The sequence below is a fragment of the Procambarus clarkii genome, chromosome 43 (assembly GCF_040958095.1).
Source record: "Procambarus clarkii isolate CNS0578487 chromosome 43, FALCON_Pclarkii_2.0, whole genome shotgun sequence".
In the NCBI taxonomy this organism is placed as follows: Eukaryota; Metazoa; Arthropoda; class Malacostraca; order Decapoda; family Cambaridae; genus Procambarus; species Procambarus clarkii.
Genome location: NC_091192.1, coordinates 7,546,149 through 7,564,253, shown reverse-complemented (window position 1 = coordinate 7,564,253; position 18,105 = coordinate 7,546,149). Strand labels below are relative to the sequence as shown.

At 44.7% G+C, this 18,105-nt stretch overlaps 1 protein-coding gene across 2 annotated transcripts in view; it reads right to left on the bottom strand.

The window, feature by feature from the left end:
- Positions 1 to 430: 430 nt before the first annotated feature.
- The window catches only part of Setd3 (SET domain containing 3), a 115,016-nt gene continuing 97,341 nt past the window's right edge, over positions 431 to 18,105 (bottom strand). For both annotated transcript variants that reach the window (XM_045738489.2, XM_069300018.1), the window contains exon 12: positions 431 to 10,178. In XM_045738489.2, coding sequence (XP_045594445.2) covers positions 10,056 to 10,178 — 123 coding nt within the window. In that variant the 3' untranslated portion in view covers positions 431 to 10,055. The remainder of the gene's footprint in view (positions 10,179 to 18,105) is intronic.

Below are 18,105 nucleotides of genomic sequence, written 5' to 3'. Positions count from 1 at the left end.
AGTAAACCTGATGCTGGTGACAATATTCCCAAAGTGAGGTGGACAGCCACTGTTTGATGCACCTACACATCATGAATATGAAAAATTATTCATATTCAGGATTTAGTGACCAGGATTTCCCCCCAAAAATAGAAGTATGTACAGTACCTGTATTTTGGGTTGAATGAGTGACGTGCACAGTATATCTAGAGGCACATTGCCTTATTTGGTGTCGTGGGGAAGAGGCAAGCGCGTGGGGTCATGCCAGTCATGGGTCAAGGCTCACAAGATCATCACACTCGCCACAAGTGCATGCAGGCTTCCAACTGTGCATCGGCAAGTACAGTACTCTGGTTATAATGCAGTAATAGAGCACTGTACACCAAGGATTGAGTGTTTTATCCTAGCTTCTTGGACCAACTACTGAGGTATGAAGATGAAATTCTTGAACTATACTGATTGTCATTAAGTTTTATTAACAAGAATAACAAATTAAAATACAATTTTAAAAGCAACAACACACACAAAATCTAAATTTTTACAACTATCTACTGAAAACTTAGGTTAATTTAAATTATCAAACATTTTCATGTGCTTCCTCAACTGGATAATGTATATCATCTGTACAAACTAAATTAACATATTCCTGAACAAAAAGGTACAAAGATGGATTATGTACAGCACTGCATTTTTAATACAGCATTTAAACATTATTCTTTTAGTGTTTTTACAGTTGCCATCAATTTACCGTGACTCCTGTAATGATTACTACTGATTTAGCACAAACTCGGTAATACACCACATACCCCATGAAAGAGACTCTCATCTTGCATTAACAAAACATTAAGATTTTAAACTAAAAATTGGTAATTGACAATCTTTAAAAATAACAGCGTAACAGTAGAGGGATTTCTGGTATAGGTTCTTCAGCCGAATAATGACAAGTGATAGACACCATCTATGGTGTCTATAGTGCATTGCTATAGACACCAGCCATGGTGCACTGCTATAGTCACCATCCATGGTGCACTGCTATAGTCACCATCCATGGTGCACTGCTATAGACACCAGCCATGGTGCACTGCTATAGACACCAGCCATGGTGCACTGCTATAGTCACCAGCCATGGTGCACTGCTATAGACACCAGCCATGGTGCACTGCTATAGACACCAGCCATGGTGCACTGCTATAGACACCAGCCATGGTGCACTGCTATAGACACCAGCCATGGTGCACTGCTATAGACACCAGCCATGGTGCACTGCTATAGACACCAGCCATGGTGCACTGCTATAGACACCAGCCATGGTGCACTGCTATAGACACCAGCCATGGTGCACTGCTATAGACACCATCCATGGTGCACTGCTATAGTCACCATCCATGGTGCACTGCTATAGACACCATCCATGGTGCACTGCTATAGACACCATCCATGGTGCACTGCTATAGTCACCATCCATGGTGCACTGCTATAGTCACCATCCATGGTGCACTGCTATAGACACCATCCATGGTGCACTGCTATAGTCACCATCCATGGTGCACTGCTATAGTCACCATCCATGGTGCACTGCTATAGACACCAGTCATGGTGCACTGCTATAGACACCATCCATGGTGCACTGCTATAGTCACCATCCATGGTGCACTGCTATAGTCACCATCCATGGTGCACTGCTATAGACACCATCCATGGTGCACTGCTATAGTCACCATCCATGGTGCACTGCTATAGTCACCATCCATGGTGCACTGCTATAGACACCAGTCATGGTGCACTGCTATAGACACCATCCATGGTGCACTGCTATAGTCACCATCCATGGTGCACTGCTATAGTCACCATCCATGGTGCACTGCTATAGACACCATCCATGGTGCACTGCTATAGACACCATCCATGGTGCACTGCTACAGACACCAGTCATGGTGCACTGCCATAGTCACCAGTCATGGTGCACTGCTATAGTCACCATCCATGGTGCACTGCTATAGTCACCAGTCATGGTGCACTGCTATAGTCACCATCCATGGTGCACTGCCATAGTCACCAGTCATGGTGCACTGCCATAGTCACCATCCATGGTGCACTGCTATAGTCACCAGCCATGGTGCACTGCTATAGTCACCAGCCATGGTGCACTGCCATAGTCACCAGTCATGGTGCACTGCTATAGTCACCAGCCATGGTGCACTGCTATAGTCACCATCCATGGTGCACTGCTATAGTCACCAGTCATGGTGCACTGCTACAGACACCAGTCATGGTGCACTGCTATAGTCACCATCCATGGTGCACTGCTATAGACACCAGCCATGGTGCACTGCTATAGACACCAGTCATGGTGCACTGCTATAGACACCAGCCATGGTGCACTGCTATAGACACCAGCCATGGTGCACTGCTATAGACACCATCCATGGTGCACTGCTATAGACACCATCCATGGTGCACTGCTATAGTCACCATCCATGGTGCACTGCTATAGACACCAGCCATGGTGCACTGCTATAGACACCAGCCATGGTGCACTGCTATAGACACCAGCCATGGTGCACTGCTATAGACACCAGCCATGGTGCACTGCTATAGTCACCATCCATGGTGCACTGCTATAGACACCAGCCATGGTGCACTGCTATAGACACCAGCCATGGTGCACTGCTATAGACACCAGCCATGGTGCACTGCTATAGACACCAGCCATGGTGCACTGCTATAGTCACCATCCATGGTGCACTGCTATAGACACCAGCCATGGTGCACTGCTATAGACACCAGCCATGGTGCACTGCTATAGACACCAGCCATGGTGCACTGCTATAGACACCATCCATGGTGCACTGCTATAGACACCAGCCATGGTGCACTGCTAGAGAGACAAGCTAGTGCACCTAGGTACAATCTTGGCCCTGCTGTACAAACACCAAACACAACCCTTAAGAACTTGTGGGGACAATTTATGTACCTCTCAAAATTCCCACTCTTTACAATGCTGAAGTGGGAACAGAAGTACAGTGTGCTTCTTTTTAATAATACAATAAAATAGGTCTCAACCATTACAATACTCTTGTGCAGTACAGTGGCTATATTTAAATACAATTGTCCCTCAATGTGTAAACTAACAAAATTTGAAATTATAAATTAGGATGTTTTATACAGGAAAACATACCGAAATCTCCTCCCTCCTCCCACCACAAAAAAATCCTGACTGATTTATTAAATGTAATAACAACAACAAGTGATTGAAATGCTGCCCCCATATAACCTGGTTACTTACATTATTTATTTCTCCCTAATCACTATTGCTGTATTTCTATTCACTCTCCACTAAACTTCAAGTTCATTAACATTACTTATAAAATTTAAATACCTTTTGGCAAAAACTGTATATGCAAAAAAGTTTGAGAGAGAATCTGGAAGCTTTGTGATGTTTATTCCCCCACCTCATGATAACCATTGAGTAATGATGGTGTGTGTTTGATAGTAATGACATACTGTACTTACATGATTATATTAACTTCAATTCATGCTCCTCAAATTTCAACTGAAGAGGGAACATAGCATTTGCCAGATGACATAATACCCACTCATTAGCATCTTAATTGTCATTTGACATGCAAACTACCAAACAAATTATTTATTAATACAATTCACCAATTTAGCTAAACAAGAACAAACAGCCAATACAAATTCTCAGAACTTAATTAGACAGATACTACCCATAGTAAGCTTAAAAAAAAATCATTGAATGTAATGAAATGTTATTTTCAGGGTGAACTCCTTCGGCTTCCTGGAGCTATCGGGCTAATATGCGATACATTAGATCAGGGCATTAGTCAATGGAGTTCAGCCTACAGGGGGACCACGGACCAGAACCTGGCCTCCTCAGAGAGGCACGGGGAGCAAAGAGCCCTGGAAACCCCATCCCCCTGTGGTTGGGGGTTTTCCTTATCTGTCATCGACAAGGGTTAGGCACCCAGAAAGGTAGACATAACAAAGCAGACCCCCACATGGCAATCGAAAACCAGAGAGGCAGAACTCCCTCAAATTTCAAGGAAACAAGCAACCAAACAAATGTCACAGCTCACTGCCGAGGTGTGACCAACAAGTCCACCCAGTGTGATCCAGAGAACCAACAAATCCGACAAAGGATGACAACTAGACAAAGATGCCTGCAGAAACTGCATGACAGCAGTCTCCGCAAACAGCAACGGACAATATGGTGACAAAAACCGAAGAGCCAGGGCACAAGCAAATTTTAAAGAGAGCGACCAAAGCCTTCTGGCACGCAAGGCGAGAAGCAAAGAACAGAGACACTGTCTCCTTGAGAATCAGCACAATCGGCTTCAACAGTGTGACTGATGCCCTTGACACCGAAGCCAGCGCTGCAGATGATGGCCAGGCACCCAATGCCCCCTTCCATCCTCCTCAAGCCAGTCCAAGGGCAGCTCGAGAAGGGAAAAGAAGCGCAAGATTGAAGCCAAATGCCCACGAGTGCGCAAGTCCTCAGCAACCAAAGACGCCGAAAGGGAGGGAACCTGCACATGCAAATGCACAAGCCCGACATCTCGAGGAAGCACAGTGGGGCAAACAAGCACGCATTAAGGCACTCAAATTTGTCCCCCCTTCCCCTCAGGTACCTGCTTGATGGGGTTCTGGGAGTTCTTCTACTCCCCAAGCCCGGCCCGAGGCCAGGCTCGACTTGAGAGAGTTTGGTCCACCAGGCTGTTGCTTGGAGCGGCCCGCAGGCCCACATACCCACCACAGCCCGGCTGATCCGGAACTTCTCTTAGAAAACAGTCCAGTTTTCTCTTGAATATGTCCACGGTTGTTCTGGCAATATTTCTTATAGTTGCTGGGAGGACGTTGAACAACCGCAGACCTCTGATGTTTATACAGTGTTCTCTGATTGTGCCTATGGCACTCCTGCTCTTCACTGGTTTAATCTTGCATTTTCTTCCATATCGTTCACTCCAGTATGTTGTTATTTTACTGTGTAGATTTGGGACCCGGCCCTCCAGTACTTTCCATGTGTATATTATTTGGTATCTCTCTCGTCTCCTTTCTAGAGAGTACAATTGGAGAGCTTTGAGACGATCCCAATAATTTAGGTGCTTTATCGCGTCTATGCGTGCCGTATATGTTCTCTGCATTCCCTCTTATTTCTGCAATCTCTCCTGCTCAGAAGAGGGAAGTGAATACTGAGCAGTACTCGAGATGGGACAACACAAGTGACTTGAAGAGTACAACCATTGTGATGGGATCCCTGGATTTGAAAGTTCTCGTAATCCATCCGATCATTTTTCTGGTTGACGCAGTATTTGCTTGGTTATGCACCTTAAACGTTAGATCGTCGGACATCATTATTCCCAAATCTGTTTTTCTACTATGGGAAGTAGTAGCAAAGTAGTAGAAAAACAGACATGCTGTTTTTCTACTATGGGAAGATTCGATTGTGTTTTGTACCCTGTATTATGTTTCAGATCCTCATTTTTGCCGTACCTGAGTACTGTACCTAAAATTTATCACTGTTAAACATCATGTTATTTTCTGTTGCCCAATCGAAAACTTTGTTGACATCTGCTTGTAGTTTTTGAATGTCTTCAGCAGAGGTAATTTTCATGCTGATTTTTGTGTCATTTGCAAAGGACGACACGAAGGTGTGACGTGTATTTCTGTTTATATCTGATATGAGAATAAGGAACAGTAGTGGTGCAAGGACTGTCCCTTGAGGTACAGAGCTTTTAACATCGCTTGGACTCAATTTTATTTGATTGACTGTTACTCTTTGTGTTCTGTTCGACAGGAAATTGAGTATCCAGCGTCCTACTTTTCCAGTTATTCCCATTGACCTCAATTTGTGAACTATCACCCCATGGTCACATTTGTTGAACGCCTTTGCAAAGTCTGTGTATACAACATCTGCATTTTTCTTGTAGGGCTTCTGTGATTTTGTCATAGTGGTTGAGTAACTGTGACAGACAGGATCTTCCCACTAAATGCATGTTGTCCTGGGTTGTGCAATTCATTGTTTTCCATAAAACTAGAAATTTGATTCCTAATCACTCTTTCAAACACTTTTATTATGTGTGATGTTAGTGCAACTGGCCTATAAATTTTTGCCAAGGCTTTACTCCCCCCCTTGTGCAACGGAGCTATATCTGCCGGTTTAAGTGCTGCTGGTATCTCCCCTGTATCTAGGCTCTTTCTCCATATTACGCTGAGTGCTCTCGCTACTGGTACTTTACATTTCTTTATGAATATTGAATTCCATGAGTCAGGCCCAGGGGCTGAGTGCATGAGCATGTTGTCAATTTCTCTTTCAAAGTCTTGTGAGATCGTGTTAATATCCGTTATATTATCTGCAGCTTGAATGTCATTCATAAAGAAGCTGTCTGGGTTATCAACTTTCATGATGTTTATTGGTGTGCTAAACATAGCCTCATACTGGCTTCTTAGAATTTCACTAATCTCTTTGTTGTCCTCTGTGTACGTACCTTCATTTGTAATTAACGGTCCAATACTGGTCAAGGTTTTTGATTTTGATTTTGCGTATGTGAAAAAATATTTCAGATTTTTTTTTATCGCTTGTATAGCTTTCTGTTCCAATTCCATTCCAATTCCAAGGTAAACCTGTAGAACAGTACAAGTTTCCCACCATGCAAGCGTGCGGGGTCTGATAGTCATGCCACGCCCCCAACGAAAATAATGGGCAGTCTGCCAGCCAGGAAGACTCTGGAGCCTTCAAATGCACCCAATACGGGTGCATTTGAAACCCCCAGGTCAACTCCTCCCCAGCACCAGAATCCCCAAAACCAGGACCTGGGACAGAGCAGTCCTCCATACCCTTTACCCCTGAAGAAAAGGCAGAGTCCAAGGGAAAGGCAGAAAAGAAGGGGGGCCTGCTGGTGGGACCCAGAAGCCTCAGCAAGAGAAACTGGCTCGAATGCCTCTGTTCTCAACCCGAGTTTCATTACTAACTAAACCCCAACTAAACCCCACTCCGACTCTGAAACCCTCAGATGATTGAGAGCCGGAACAGGGGTGGGCAGAACGAACAACAGGGGAACGACCAGAGAGCATGGACGGAACCAAAGTCGAAGTGACTGAGACCCCCAAAATCCGGGTCCCTATAACCAAAATGGGACAGTCTTGGGGCATCCGGGTGGGGAACCAACCTAAACCTAGCATACAATGTGGATGCTGCCTGTACCCGAATATAAATCATGAGAATGGGTAAATTGGAGAACAAGCAAAGAGTACGTCTTGCAAGACTCTGGGTCAAAGGTGTCGGTAACTCAACAGGCAGCATGATGGAGGCAAAAACTGTGACTGTCACCCAGGAATAAGGGCACACAGCAACCTTCAAACTCGCACGAGGCAAGCTGGAACTTGGAAGATACATCCATAGGTCCACCAAGCCCCGACAGGGTTTTCCAGGGCCTGAAGCCTGACTGCTATGGGAAGCCCGGCCAAGGTGTTGCTAACCGGTTAGACCCAAAGCTAACAAGGGAAAGATAAAAACACTGAAACCCCTGCGACGTTTACAATCATGGGACCTAGCGAAGGGCCACCAAAATATTTTAAGTGGATCTACAACCATGCCAGGCAGATCCCCCACCAGGCCAACAAAAAAAAAAGTAAAAAGAAAAACCCTGCAAAAGTACAACGTCCCCAGAGGAAACAGGAACCAGCCACTGTATAGGTAAGCTGGGTTTACAACACCTTGATGCCCCAACCAGCAACAATACCACTCCCCACCCAAGGCCAAACAAGGGTCATGAAACCCCAGCTGGCCCCAAGGGCAGGGGTAAGGGCCGAGCAGCAAAAACCCCTATGGAAATGTCATCACGATAACACCAAGGAAGAAAACCCTGACACCTAAGGGTACCATCCTTAGGTGGTACTCACAGGGCATGTATGGAAGGCTGCCCTAAATGCATGCAGCCTCGATACACTTAAGTACACCTGGCCACCACACCATGAACAGCAGAGGACACTGCTAAGGCAAAAACTGCCTGGAAACCGAAGCCAGAGTTAACGACCACCCCCGATCTCATTAGCCAATGAACTAGAGTTGCTGGGTAGCCGGCGCGCGGGGTCCAGTGCTCCCCCTCCTACTCCTGAGGAGGGAAGCGGAGGGCTGCGCAGACGAGCGGCATGGTGGCGAGGTGTGACTTTTGCTTGTTTACTAGTTTCCTTAGGATTTGAGAGAGTTCTGCCTCTATTCAGTTTTTGGTTGTAATGTTCTTACCATGTGGGGGTCTGTTTTGTTATGCCTACTCTTCTGCGTGCCTAACTCCGGTCGACGGCAGATAAGGAAAACCCCCCAACCAGAGGAGAGTTTTCTAGGGGCCATTGCTCCCTGTGCCTCTATGAGGGGGGCCAGGATCTGGCTCGTGGTCCCTGGTAGGCTGAACTCCATTGACTAATGCTCTGATCTAATGTATCGCACATTAGTCAATAGCTCCAGGGAGCAGGAGGGGCTCCCCAAATAAAAGTAATAAAATAAGGAAATCTTCCATAATGGGGATATAAAGCTTGCTTACCTACACTGAATTATTTCTAAATTTACAAGGGCTTGGTATTATTACTGGTTTTGAAAAATCTTGATTTTATTATGGCTTCCTTGTCCTCACAATGCCCTCTATATATATATGTATATAAAGCATCAAATATAATGAACTGCCCTTGTTCCCTTTAATCCACGGAATTCTGGGGACAATGTTTGGTTCATGAATGAGGAGATATTGGCATGAGATCCAGGATGACCAGAGCTGCCATCTGGTGGCACCAGGTGAGCAGGAGCAAGCTTTATTTACCCAATATCAGCTATTGTTTGCTGTGCTTTCCTAAATGTCTAAAGAGAATTGGTTTGTTTTACCCACCTGTGGCTTTTGTGCAGCTTCCTTAGTTTGGGTTTATCTTTGATTCTAATGATCTCATCTCTGTGAAAGAAGCAGATTTTGGTCATGCCTTGGTAGGTTTTTCAAGTCTTAGGGATCTGGTATGACAGAGGCCTTATAGTACGAACACCTTAAGCTCAAGAAAAACTAATGATACCTGCCAACATTACACACCATCAAGGTGGCACACAACCATCAACACCCACCACAATATGCTCATTTTCTGGTATTTTTGTTTCCCTCAGTGCCATGTTGGTTCCTAAGGAGAGATGCTAGACTTTACTGGAGAGAGGGTGGGACTGACTGTACGGGACATCTGCTACACCTATTGCTCCTTCCAAGATACATCTAAGGCTGTATTTATGGCTTAGGGGGGGGGGGGGGGGCAAAATGGCATCACTGTGTTCTTGGTAGTTTGTACATTATGGACACACTGGACTAACCAGTGTCTACCTAGAATATGAATAATTTAGCATCTTGTGATATTAATTAAGCAAATGCAAAAGAATAATTCAGCCCAAAATGGGATAAAAAGACTGGACATATGGTGACCTTATTTCCTATAGCTGGGGATTACCTGAAATAGAGCATCTTGAGTCTGTGAATTAGAGCAATATACCTATCAAGGTGGGTTCCTCGACGCTTACTATACCTCTTAACAACAAATTGAATGTTCTAGTCAATGAAAGAATATAAAGGCAGTAATCCATAACCACCTACAACAGAAAAGGCAAATTAAAGTCACACCCTAATAAGCTATGGTACTATTAAAACCTGTTTTAGCAAACTATACCATATAAGTGTTAATGCCACTTGCAACTGTCTTCATGCTTGTGCCAAATATGAGGCAAACAGCCAATTATTATTATCACAGCAAACCAATGTTCTTTAAATTAACAACCATTTTCATATTCGCGCAGAATAAAAGTTTGACCTGAATCACTGGTCCTGAATGATCTTTAGCACCAGGCACTTGTGCAACTGCCACAATAAACTATTACTGTAATTTATCATTATTATTATAATTATATACACCAGCAGTGGGTAGTGACAAGTGCTTCACCACCATACAACAAACACTGCCTCCACTCTCCTAACTCTTGCCCTTCTTAAAGTATTGTACTCCATTTTAAGTTTTCATTTTTTCATGGAAGGTAGTCCTCACTTGGAGATGTATGATGAGAGATATGATGCAGAGTCCCTTAAGATGATCTTTTCACAGATCAACTGAGAACGAACAAGTGCTTCCAAACCCGTTAAAGTTGGAAGAGCTGCTTCATCATCCTGGTGGGAGGGGTATTTATTCAATATGTTATACTATCTATTGAATTAAATACAGTTTATACTATGTTACACCATGTAATGAAAGTGTCTCCCAAAAACTCCGATGTAATCTACCGAGAATAAGTTTTAATGAAAATCAACAGCATGTAACTACTGTATACATAATAATTGTGTGTAATTACCCAAGTGCAGTTAAACAATGAGGCCTACACTCGTGGTGACCCATCTTACCAGCACTCATTTATAAAAAAACAAGCATTGAATGTAATGAAACGCCATTTTCTGGGCGAGTCCCGGAGGCTCCCTGAAGCTATTAACACTTTCGCGCTTTAGATTAGAGATAGCTCGTCACCGTTTTTTCTTACGATTCCGCATAACAGACTACTTTTGTAGTCCATCGAAAAAATATTTCTATAAATTCCATTTTCTAACCGAAATGGATGGGGATACTCTCAGATTTTTCTCCGTGAAATTCCCGTTCTCCCTCACCGAACACATGGCATCTCAGCCTACCCGGTCACGTGGTCGGCCCATTGTTTTGTTGACACGCCAAGTGCCCATACTGCGCTCCCCTCTCGCGGCAAACGTGACCCATTTTACGCATTTATTTCCGTTCTCGTGTACCTAAAACCCATTCAATACCTTCAACATGGATGCTGCACCAGGAACAAGCAGTGGAATGCAAAACAAAGGTAGGAAATCTAGGAAAGCAGAAGAGATCGCCAGGATTTTCGATCTGTATCGTGGGGTCAATCTCACTCCATCCAAGATTCCCGACGTTGAAGCCTTTTCAGGGTCTTCTGATGATGATTTGGAGGCTGATGAACCGGAAAATGATTGTAAACTCTGTGATAAACCTTTAATGCATTCACGAGAACACTATATTGTTGAATGTGAAACCGTAAAGGACTTTAGACCTCCTGGCCTCTTGTACCACCAACTGTGTAACTATTTCATTGACTCAGGTGTTCTGGACTACATCCTAACAATTTACCCAAAATTTGAGTAAATGAGGTTTCCACAAGTGATGATGATATTTCGAGTGAGAGTGAGGATGAGAGTGATGAAGAAGCCCCAGCCCCGCCACGCGGTAACCGCACGTGTCCGGTACCAAAGAGGGCTAGGCTGGGTGATGAGTGGAATCGTAGCAATACTCCTCCCATCGTTGATGACTTTACTGCAACCCCTGGCCTAACAATTCCACTACCTGCTACTCCATTGCAGTTTTTACAACTATTTTTCACTAGAGCAGTGGTTGAATACTTATCGTATGAAACCAATTTGCATGCCACACACGTCATACATCTCATGGCTGAGTCAGCAAGAAAAACGTGGAAACCAGTGTCGGTGAAAGAAATGGCCCGATATTTGGCCCTGTGCATACTGATGGGCATAGTGAAGATGCCTACAATGAGGATGTACTGGCAGACGAATCAGATGTGGCATTGTCGATTCTTCAACTTGTTTATGTCGTCTGCTCGGTTCCAACACATTTCTAAGTTCTTCCACATGTATAACAAAAAAGGCGTTCCAGTGAATAGTAGTGACAGATTGATAAAAGTTAGACCACTAATGGACTATTTTTCAGAAAAATTTGAATCTGTATATATCCCCAAAAAAGAATTGAGTCTCGATGAGGGTACAATGGCATGGCGCGGCCGCCTCTCTTTCAAGGTCTACAATCCCAACAAGCCTGATAAATATGGTGTAAAATTTTATATGTTGGCTGAAGGGAAATCAGGCTACATATATAAATTTGATGTGTATTGTGGAATTGGAAAAACGACAGTGGAAACCGTGATGGGGTTGATGGCGCCCCTAGTCAACAAGGGTTATCATTTGTATATGGATAACTACTATAACTCGGTAAGCCTAACAGAACAATTACGTGAAGTGGGTGTTTACACAAGTGGCACACTTAGACTCCAACGTGGCGCCCCCAAGGATCTGCAACAAGTGGTAAAGGGTAAAATGGCAACCGACACGACCGTATACATGCGTAAGGATAACACCTTTGTTATAGTTTGGAAGGACAAGCGCCCTGTCTCTGTCATCACCAATATCCACAATGCCGACACTACTCAAGCACAGCGCAGGAAACGCGTTCGTAAACGTGACGGGAGAACTGGAGTAGAAATTGTGAAAATGAACAAACCAAAGGCCATAGTGGATTACAATAAGTTCATGAAAGGTGTTGATCATTTTGATCAAATGGTCAAATATTATGAGTTTGCAAGAAAAACCCACAAATGGACCAAGAAGATCACTTTCTATTTTCTGCAAATGGCCATGCACAATGCATACGCATTGTATAACCACTACTCAACAGATACAAAAAAACTAACACTATTAGAGTTTCACGCAGTAGGAATAAAAGCCTTATTGGCGTGGAACAGCGAGGAATGGCCAACAACAACAAGCATACCACATGTTCCCGACATAGATGCCAGCGCAGCTCCTCCTGCTGACGCGGCAGTTTCAACACCCGGGCCATCTGGTGCGAGGCGTCCTCTGTTAACCTCAACACCTCAAGCCCACTCATCAACCACAAATTCTGAAATGGACATTGAGGACATAGAACCACTTGATGTTTCTGATTTCATAGAAGATTCTACTACAAGTTTGGTGGTTCCTGTAGAAGACAATATTCCTCCAGTGCATCCAAGAAATAGAAGAATTATAGATTCAGAACAACGTCTCAACTACAAGTTGACGCATGAACTCGTGCACTTGGCTAAAAAAAGAAGATGCCGTGTTTGTTTCAAGTCTGGCAAAAGGAGGGACGTGATATATGGATGTAAAACTTGTGATGTGGCACTGTGCGCTGCGCCTTGCTACACAAGGTACCACCGAAGTAAGATATTTTGGGTGGAGAAAAAATAACCACCGGCAACGGCCTCACTCCACCTAAGAAACATCAGATGAGCAACTTCAGGATCAGAAGCCTGAAGATGGTGGAGTGAAGAAAAAATGCTCAACTGTTGATCTTCAATCAACATAGACAGGGTAAGTACACCTATTTGGAATTTTTTATCATCTATAAGAAGTTATATTATATACGTTTTGTAGAGAATTTATTTGCGAATTTTTTGGTACCAGAATGAATATTATATCACATAAACTTCTATGAGTAAAAAAAAAAAAAACACAAAGTATGTTTGGGGGTGTGGCGGTCGTGTGACAGTGGGTTCCCTTTAGCCGTTGATATATCCGACACGTGGGAAATATTTGTATGTGTTATGTATATGTCTGTGTAGGGAATTTTACTGCGATCACTGTCATACAAATTATAAAATGTTTCAACAAGTATAAACATGACAAACATCAAACGAACGAAAACAATGCGTTCGTTTCTGCCGCGAACGCATACTGAGCGACGTGGTTCTATATTTAGCGCTTCTCTTACACATGCTTTGTACAATTGTTATACATTTCATCTTATAGAAAATTTTATTGCGAACACATTGGTATAAAAAAGAAATACGTACATAGAAAAGTAGGGTCAGGAAACGTATAAATGTATAAACTTTCCAAGCATGATTTCCCCCCCTGTGTTTTCGCCAGTGCGCTCGCGGCTAACTACTCTCCACTTCACACACTCTTGCGGGTGGGCAATTACCTATATTAAACATTCATATGCATATGTCCGTGTAGAGAATTTTATTGCGATTCCAATGATACCAAAATTAGCAATGTAGGACAACTGTAGGCTTCGCAACCATTAAGAGAGTGGAAACATTTTGTGCTGTTTGGCGCTCTCGGCGAGTGATCTGCATAGTTTTTTATTTGGTGTTGATACTCCTTATACTTGGGCGGCATTTTATAGGTATGCTCTTATAGACAATTTCATTGCGAACACAGTGATACTAAATTTAAATACGTGCGCCTTCAATTATTGTCAGGACAGTCAAAAGAGTGTACACTTTTTCGGTCTTACCGCATAGGCGCGCGAAGTGCCGAAAGCATCTGGGGTATTGTTTTTTTTTTGAGCGCCGAGAGCGCGAAAGTGTTAAATTGACATGTGCCATATTAGTTTGGTGCCATTAGTCCTTGGGGTTCAAGTGTCTACCAGGGGCCACGAGCCAAAACCTGGCCCCCTCAGAGAGGTGCAGGATGCAATGGTCATTTGAGCAATGGCCATCGACTGGGGATGGCACCCAGAAAGGTAGGTGAACCATTACAAACCTTTAACTGGAGAAAATTGCAACCTATGTTCGAACAGAAGCCCAGAACTCCCCTCCCCCCACCTCCAAATAGAAAATAATGGAACGAGCAACACGTCATCCAACTAGCATGTTAAGTGCCTCACCCTCCCCCAAAAGGGGGGGAGGGGATACCCCACTCAGGCGAGGAGGCCACACCACCCTCAGTTCAGAGAATGATGAAAACCGTCGACAGGAGGGAGAGAGGGTGTCACGGAGCCTCCAAGGCTCGCCCAGAAAATGGCATTTCATTACATTCAACGCTGATTTTCTGAGGGGAAGCCCTGTTAGCTCTCTGAAGTTATTTACCCTTTGTTTGTATACAGTGACTGCAGTGCTGCTGCCTCCCTAGCCCAGGAGGCAGCACTGCAGGTCTCATGACGAAGACAATACAAGTGGCCGTGACAGATGACCCACGGCAACACAAGGCCGCGGAGGGCCTGCGACGTTAACAAGATATCTGGCAGCCAGGACCCTATTTAGTTTCCAAAACCCCTGCACCCGAATGTCGATCCAAGGCTTATTACCAAAGACGGCAGCAAGAGATGCATACTTCTGCACATCATGGGCACGAGGGTAGACCACACTTTGGCTAGACTCGATAACTCTGTGGACAACCAGAGAGACATGAGCCCTGCAACAGGGAACCAGGGAAACTAGGTCCACTCAGAGCACGTCTACTGTTGCTGATCCAGTAGCTCGCAGGTAGCAACGTAAAGCAGCAACCAGGCACAACACATGATGCACCCTGGCCTAACCAACCAAGCGTCAACAACCCAAGGACCCCTCCGGAAACCAGCCGTCTCATTCATCGCCAGAAAAGGAGGAAAAGTCTGCAAACGAACAAAATGACCCCCCCCAGGGCCAAAAGAGCAAAAACCCACTGAGCCAGAGAAGAACATGAAGCTTCCCCACCTGACCCCCAGCGGCTAAAGTCAACAAAAACAAAGCCCTGAGAAAACAATCCCGAACCGAAGAGGCCACCACAAACCGAGGAGAGGAGAGAAACGAGAGCACCCGGTCTAAAGACCAAGATAGCTTGGGAGGCGACTGAGCAGGCTGAAGATGAAAAAACCCAGTGTTGAATGTAATGAAAAGCCATTTTCTGGGTGAAACCCAGAGGCTTTCCGGAGCTATCCAGGCTGATATGAATATCATTAGACTTTTGCATCAGTGTGAATGGCGTTCTAGGCCTACACAGAGACCACAGCCAGAACCTGGCCCCCTGCCCCCCCTTCCTAAGAGAGGTATAAGGAGCAATGGCCTATAGAAATGCACGTGATTAGGAGCATTCTATGTCTACCATCGATCGGGCCAGGCACCCAGAAAGGTAAGTGCCTCAAAACAAACCCCTATTCTGGTTAAAATGATAAAAATAGACAAACGAGTGGACAGAACCCCCAATTGAAAACGAGCAAATGAGCATGACATCACACGAGCCGTGCCGCATGTCTGCACAGCTTTTTGACATCCAGTCTGAGGCTGGATGTCAAAAATGTGTGAAAAAAACGCTGAACGGAGGGTTGCCGGGAAGCCTCAGGGTCTCACCCAGAAAATGGTGTTTCATTACATTCAACGCTGGTTTTCTGGAGAGAGCCCCTTCGGCTCCCCAGAGCTACTTAACCAAAGACGAAAGCGAGAGGGAATTACCACGGAGGCGGTCGGTGCTCGCACCTCAATTTGAAGTCAAGACAACAGGCTGCAACCGCCGACCCAAAGCTACACAGGCCCGACTAGACCCATGAACATTAACGAGGTAGCGTGCAGCCAGGACCCCTGTTTGACTGGCAAAAACCCTGTGCCGGAATGTCAGCCCAAGACGGCAGCAAGCGCAGCAAACTTATGAACGTCATAGGCATGGGGATGGACCGCAGGCTGGCTAGACCGAATAACCCTGTGGACGACCTGGAAGACCCGAACCTGAGAACAGGGAAGAAGGGAAACCGGATCAACCCAAAGTGCGTCCCTGGTCATAGAGGCCATGGCACGCAAATAACAGTGGAGAGCCGCAACCGGACACAACACATGATGCACCCCCGGCCTGACCAACCAAGCATCAACAACCCAAGGATCCCTCCGGAAAGCAGCAGTCTCATTCTATGTCAGAAAAGAAGGAGACGGCTGCAAACGAACAAACCTATCACCACGACCAAAAGAGCATAAACCCCCTGCGCCGGAGGAGAGCATGAAGCCCCCAACCATACCCCCCAGAAGACAATGCCAACAAGAAAAGAACCTTGGAAAAACAATCATGAACCGAAGGGGCCAAAATAGGAGAAGAGAGATAGGAGAGCACTGTCCAACCAAATTACCATCTCTTTAACCCTTTAACTGCACGGCCTATAAATATGACACTCCCCAGTGCGCAGGAAATAAATTCTCTTGAAAAAATTCTTTCGTTTTTTTAAAGTGTCAAAACCCTTCCCTCAGTATGGGTATGTCAAAAAAATTTCCAACTTGTACTTACTTTGGCTGCTATGGGGTCCGTAAGTTGGCGAGTGACGTCATCATTCCCCGTTCACCCGTGACGTACGCTCCCGGGGCCAGTAGGGCGCGCCAGTTGCCGCGAATATATTTTTGCTCATTTTTTGCACACAGTTCCAAATATATTTTATTTGTTTTTACGTGCTAATCTTATGTATAATGAACACGTACACTATATTATGGCAGTAAAACATCCGTACTGTCCGAAGTATATGTAACATGACACGTAACACAGTGTCATGCACTGTGTTACGTGCATGACACTTGTGCACATATGTTGCACATATTTACCATGTATCATGCTAATTTATGTATATATACAATCTAATTTACACACTGTACACTGTCACACACTATATACATTCACCAACACACTAAGAACACCGCGAGTGAGAGCTGTCACACCCAGCCAGCCCTCCCTCACTCCTCCAACAATGTATTCGCCAACATTGCTCCTCCCTTTATACAGTTATTTACACCAATGTTTCATATTCATTTATGTATATTTACAACATATGTACACACTATACACTGTCACACACTATATACATTCACCATCAACACATTCAGAACATTACGAGTGTGAGCAGCCACACCCAGCCAGTCTCCCTCACTCCAACATCTTACTCGCCAACATTGCTCCTCCCACCATACTGTTATTGTTTTTATTCCACTATTTACACATGTTATATATACCTATCTATATGTTTTATTTATCAGAACTATGCAAGTAAGCCGGTATTGTGTCCAAACAGTACAGTGGCCATCATATACTGCATGGGAAATCACACAGCAGACGACGCTACGATTACGACGTCACCTCCCTCACCAAAATAGCTCCCCTCAACATACTCCTGTTGCTGTTATTACACAATATATATACACTGTATATACCCATGTACATGTGTGGTCCCCATAGCGAACCACGAAGCTAGTATGGTGAGCAAAAGAAGAGTGGCTGACACACAGTGAGGGTTGCCGGAACAACCGTGGACATTTTCAAGAGGAAACTAGATTTATTCCTCCAAGGAGTGCCGGACCAACCGGGCTGTGGTTGGTCACAACCGGACTTGTCACTCTCACAAGTCAAGCCTGGCCTCGGGCCGGGCTTAGGGAGTAGAAGAACTCACAGAACTCCATCAACCAAGTATCAACCAGGTACCTCAATTCTCTCCCTCCCTCTCTCACCAAAATTCCTCCTTCCACAATACTACGCTCAACGTTAATTATAACCACAATCC